The sequence below is a fragment of the Nicotiana tabacum genome, chromosome 7 (genome assembly GCF_000715075.1).
Source record: "Nicotiana tabacum cultivar K326 chromosome 7, ASM71507v2, whole genome shotgun sequence".
NCBI classification, from domain to species: Eukaryota; Viridiplantae; Streptophyta; class Magnoliopsida; order Solanales; family Solanaceae; genus Nicotiana; species Nicotiana tabacum.
Genome location: NC_134086.1, coordinates 115,887,853 through 115,893,852, shown reverse-complemented (window position 1 = coordinate 115,893,852; position 6,000 = coordinate 115,887,853). Strand labels below are relative to the sequence as shown.

Below are 6,000 nucleotides of genomic sequence, written 5' to 3'. Positions count from 1 at the left end.
ATTTACCGAACCCTTGCATTTCACATGAATCCCAAAGCATGTTGATTATTACCAACTCAGTGCGCATACCACTTTTCCCTGACTTATGCCACTTTGATGTGCCAGCCAAATTCGTTTTGTGCAATTAGAAAGCTGGTAGAAAATTTTGAAGTCATTTCTCACTTTTTCTGACCAAACAGACTCAAGAAGAGACTCAAACAAAATAAGAGGAATAAAATAAGGGACAATTGGAAAGAGATGATACCTAACAAAAAATTACAAAGTAGAAACTTATCAGATGTGGATGCCAAATTAAATGATCATGACATGCACCTTTGGATTAAGTGGCCTAATCTCTCAAGCAAGTTTATTATTCAACTCTTGTTGTACCTCTTCGCTGTGAAATTGGGCTTTAGCGCTTCAATTGTCTCATCTGATCCACAATCCTCAGTCGACTTGTAGTGCCCTGAAGGATTTTCACCATCAAGCCTCTCTCATTTTGCTCTTTTCTCAACTCACCGTCGCGTTTCTGTGCCCATGAGAGTTTTCATCGAGAACAAGGTATTATCCATGATACAAGAAGATCATACTTTCACCACGCACTTGATTTGACATCCTCAAAGATTGGTCAGAAGTTCTTTCTTTGGACCGTAATGTAGGCTTTTAGGCAGGGTTGGAAAGAAAGGGTGGCATGAAGGCTCAAAATAATTTAAGATGAAAGGGTTCAAAATTACAACTTCTGGAATCAGGCCTTTTGGCAAAAATAAAACTTCTACCCCAGTTTCTTGGAGTTTGGGGATTTTTTTTTTGGCAATCCGCTAGGCAAGCGCCTAGGGCTAGCTTTTTATTAAGAAAAGAAAAGAAAAATACAACAATTAGGAAAAGTACAAATAAGGGGGACAATAGCACCAGTATTGTTACCCATATACCTTGGCTATATAATCACTCCTCTGCGCCTCACATTTCCTTATGATGGCAGCCTCATGTAGAGGATTCATGGTGTAGCTGCCGGCAAAGTGTCACGAGGGCATATAATCTCATAGCCATGTAGATATTTTTCCAAAGACATAGGACCAAGGCAACTCAAACCGGGCTAAACCTTACCTTACTAATCCTATTGAGGCAAAGAAAAAGCCTCACCTATTAACAAGCATGTAAAAAATAAGAACTTGAACGGACCAAATATTCAATGATCATCACAGAGTTTATAACATACTCTGTGATGATATTGCAAATGATAATACTTATAAAATGATAAAATAGAATGTAGTAAGAATTAAATTCTTGTCTCTTCTTGTCCATGCTCGCAACTTCTTCAAGTTGTACCTCTTTGTCGTCTTCATCAACCCACTTCAAAATGTATTGAAAAAACATCATTTCTTTTTTGAACGGTTGGACCTTGTGGATGTAGTTGGGGAAGCCTGCTTTTGTTTGGCAACTCTCATTGGAAGTCGTCTAACATTTAAAAATTCACTAACCTTGTCGTCCCAACTATTTTTCCTTATATGAGTATTCTTACCTTTGCCGCTATGCATAGGTGATAAATCTCCTTTTCTTGCTGCCTCTGCCCGGAATGTACTTAAGAGTTCATCTTCCTCTCCCTCTTCATATATATCTCTTCCCAGCTTCACTGAATTTGGCACATCTTGAAATGTACCCTGTGCCATCAAGGCATCTCCATCTTGTATCTTTGCCAGCGTTGCCTTTTTTTATTGTAATTCAATATATTGCATTTTGTTTCTGCTTTTATTCACACGATCAGTGCTAAACGCAATAGGTATTAAAGAATTTACATGTTTGAAATTTACCATTGCATCCAGTAGTTTTCTGTCCTCCGAGCTAATAAATGGCACCTTTAAAATCTGCTGCTGCTGTCCAGTTTTTGGCTTTGAAATTTCTACATCTGGAGAGCTTGCGATTTGTTGTTGCTTTCCATGATTTGATCTTGTTGCTACATATTGATCCACCACGCAAATAGCAGCTGAAGTGTTCGCAAAAATCTGCTGTTGTCCAGTCGATTTTGCTCCAAAATTGTCTGCATTCAACTGTTGATGCCCAGGTTTCTCAATTTTCGTTTTTTGACTATTTTGATTGAGCTGTCGTTCATTACTTGTAGTTGAAATTACTTCATTTGGACTGCCTACCAATTGGTGCTGATGTCGAGGGGTTGTCCTTGTTGTTGCATATTGTTCATTATCACTCCTAAGAGTTGGAGTGTTATTAAAAAACTGTTGCTGCCCAGTGATCGAAACCACATATGTTCTGCTTTTTGCACCATGCTGCTGAATATTTTTAGGAACAAAAACTTGAGCCTTCGCATTGAGCTTGCTGCTTGAGTTCAATTTTGACGAGCTGCCAATTTTTGGCAATGCAGGTGAGCCAACTGAACGCAACTCCTCATCTCCACTATATTGCTCACCTTCATCTGTCGACTCCCCCGCAAAATCAGCATCCCAAGCTTCATCATCATCATCCTCTCGTTGGTGCTGCCAAAGTTTGGATTTAATTTCCATCTCCCTCACATTTGTCTTAATAAATTCATTATTGTTTCCAGTTGACAACATTAACTGACCGGGATCCCCACCATACTTTCCAAAAGACTCCAAAGATTGTGATGGCACTTCAAAAACGGAAGAGTTCAAAGTGACCAAAGGTTGTTTAACCATATTAGCATTCGTCATCATCGCAATCTGAGCATCTTTAATGATTTGTTCCAAGTGAGGGCTTGAGAATTGCAGTGTAGGAATATTCGAACTGTGTGCCTTACCCATTAGTTCATCCACCTGGTTTTTCATTGACTCAATTGGCCGAACAGTCACTTTGTCGGCTAATTTCGTACTGTCTTTGCCTTCTCTTTCAATGTTGGTGAAAAGAAATAGTTGCTTGTCCATCCCATCCTCTTTTGGAATTGTTGAATCTAGGTGTTCATCCTCCATACCTGCCAGTGCGTCAAAAACATTTGGGCTGGTCACCAATTAGAATCATTTGGTTGAAAACTTGTTGTTTTTTGTCTTGGTGATACCACCTATTTCGTAAGTGATTTTCTTGCTGAAACCACGTTCCAAACCCCCTCTTTTGGATTTGTATTATTGCCCTTACCTGCACCAACTGATTTACCAGTGTTCACCTCCATAACAATACCCTTTTGCTCATGTCTAACATCAAATTGCCCAAAAATTGGTTCGACCCCAGCATTAACTCGAGTACCAGTTGTATTCTGAGCAACATTATCTTCCAATTGTGAAACTGTAAGACCTGGCTGTTTTTCAACATTGTCACTTTGCTCTATCTCTGCTACTTCTGCATTATTTTTGGCAATAAAAGCTCGAACAGTTGCAGCTAATGCATTATCATCCATCAGTTGCCCAGATTCAATAGTAAGAGTTTGTAAAGCTGCATTCACATCCATATGAAACCTTGACAGAAATGCTGCATTGTTTTTTGTTTTTTTCTTTTCTTTTTGCATTTTTTTTGGATTTTTGCTTTGATGTGATTTCTAAGAAAATCTGCCTCACTCTTGACTTCGGAGATTATGAAATATATTTTATTTGGTGTGACCAAACCATAAGGCTGCCTACGTATCTTGTGGTGACAAGAATCAGGTCGAACGTAGTTCAAATACAAAGTTGGGTTTTCTTTTCTTTTTTTTCCTTTTCTTTCTTTTTCTTTTTTTCTTTATTTTTTTTCTTTCTTTTTCTTCCTTTTCTCTTTTCTTTTTTCTTTTCTAGTTCCCAACTCTACTTCTGATTCCAAAAGAGGTGTATGGAACAAAGCAAATTAAGGCTCAAAAAGGGTAGCAAAAGATAAAAGTGTTTGGGGTAGCAGAATAAAATGTCTTTGTCATACCAAACTTTAAAAATGCCAAGTACAAGCATGCAATTGAAGATAAGTAAAGAAATCATGTACAGTATCTATTGATGACATCATCACAAACAGAAAGGGTCGACGAGCAATACCTTTGTCCCAATGAATGATCATTACCAGTTCAAAGCAGACTTGACTCAACCTTATATTGATGTGGAAGAATGCATTTCAACACTGACTGATCTACTCAAAATGTTTGAGATCCATTTCCTTGTTGTATGCTCTTATCCACCTCTTGATTTCCCAGACTTACTGCCTTAGTTTCACTCAATTTAAACTTTAGGTTATCTCAGAATGCATGAATCTTTACTTGTTTCCTCAAATGCCTCTTTTTATCATGTTCAAAACTATGTCATTGCTTCATGATTAAACTAACTTTCAAGACTAAGCTGGGAATTATGCGTGCATTTCATGTTACTAGAGTCAGGCTTAAAAGGACTATAAAAGGAAAAGTAACCTAAACAAAAACTGACTAGAACTAATATAAATAGGAGATTGCATTAAATAGATGGTGAAAAGGATTTGAACAAAACAAGCAAAATAGACATGGGTTGCAACCCTGGAACAATCCTAGATAACACTAGACGAGTTACTATAATAAAACGAACTAGGCAAAAAGAAATAAAGAGTTTGAGCCATAAAACAACATCTAGATTACAACCCTGAAATAACCCGGACAACCGAAATGACAACAAAATAAACCACCAAAACTCCTCCCTGGCTAGCCAAGAAATGAGTGCCTTTCCAATTACTAAGCTCGACATCTTAGCCACTGGATTGCACATCAAAATTACTAGGACCTTCACCAGTTTCAATATCATTAACTTCAGTCAGCAAGTTCCCAAGAGGATTCTCATACTCCCTATCACCATGCATCTTCCCCACAAAGTATGTATCATCATGTGCAGGTAAAGGATTGCGCAAAATTCTGGGTGTCACTGTCCTGAACCACAATTATCCCTTCTTGAATCATTCTTTCTATCTCTCTTTTCAAATCCCGACAACTTTCGACATTGTGCCACTGGGCATTGGAATGTTATTCACACCTTTTAGAAGGATCAAAGATTCTTGCACGCCAGTCCACATGATTCGGAGGAATAGGTGCAATCAGGTCATAATGCTTTAATTTCTCAAACAAGCTTGCATAGGACTCTCCTATCGATGTAAAATTATCTTTCAGCCTTTGTTTACCTCTATACCCCTGGCTTGGATGTGTGTTATGGGGCACTTGAAAATTTTGTGGAGGCTGGTGGAGATTTTGCGGTGCTGGCGCTCGCCTTCTGGGGTGTCTTGGTGGCTGGACAACATAATGGATGGAGCAACAGAGTATTGCGGGTTCTCAGGGGAATCGTCAAAAAACAAACAAGGCTGGTCATGCCTTCGAGATGTTCTTCTAGGACCACTTCTCGACCTTGATGTCATTATGATTTCTTCAACCTTCTCACTCGTGCCACTAAAATTACCAGATTCAATTTGGACAGCCTGAGTTGCAGCTTTGAGAGTTGCTTGACTAATAATTTTGCCTGTCTTAAGGCCATTCTCCACCATTTCTCCCATTTTGATTGCTTCCAAGAATGATTTGCCAACTGCGGACATCATGTTTTGAAGTAATCAGGCTCTTAATCCTGAAGAAAGATAGTGATTAGCTCGTGGTCATCCATGAGTGGCTTAACTCTAGCTGTTTGTTCTCTTCACTTAATTGCATATTCCCTAAAGCTTTCAGTTGGTTTCTTATTCAGATTTGAAAGGAAATTAAGGTCAGGGGCGATGTCAATGTTATATTGGAACTGTTTGACAAAGGCTTGGGCCATATCATCCCAGACATACCAACAAGATGTGTCTTGACCCATAAACCATTCGGAGGCTACACCCATAAGGCTTTCCCCAAAATAAGCCATCGGTAATTCTTCATTTCCTCTCGCACCTCTTAATTGATTGCTATACTTTTTCAGGTGGGCTATGGGGTTTCCATGTCCATCATACTTTTCAAATTTGGGAGTCTTGAAACCAAGTGGCAAACGAACATTGAGGAACATACATAGATCCTTGAAGGCAATACTCTTCTTACCTGCCAACCCTTGTATGTTTTTCAACTGTTGTTCCAAGCTTTTCAATCTTTGGGTTATTTCTTCCGGTGCTATCTTTCGACCAGGCTTC

The 6,000-nt window shown here is 38.8% G+C and overlaps 1 protein-coding gene across 1 annotated transcript; it reads right to left on the bottom strand.

The window, feature by feature from the left end:
* Positions 1-271: 271 nt before the first annotated feature.
* LOC142161825 (uncharacterized) lies at positions 272-4,020 on the bottom strand. Its single transcript, XM_075217521.1, has 2 exons — positions 1,788-4,020; positions 272-1,719 (listed from the first exon to the last, which is right to left on the bottom strand). The coding sequence occupies exons 1-2, from the start codon at positions 2,913-2,915 to the stop codon at positions 1,699-1,701; spliced, it is 1,149 nt and encodes a 382-aa protein (XP_075073622.1). The 5' UTR covers positions 2,916-4,020; the 3' UTR covers positions 272-1,698.
* Positions 4,021-6,000: the final 1,980 nt, after the last annotated feature.

Coding starts and splice junctions, on each gene's coding strand:
- LOC142161825 (XM_075217521.1), bottom strand. CDS start 2,915: ATGGAGGATGAACACCTAGATTCAACAATTCCAAAAGAGGATGGGATG. Junction 1,720..1,787: donor GAAAACTACTGGATGCAATG/GTAAATTTCAAA, acceptor GAATAAAAGCAG/AAACAAAATGCAATATATTG.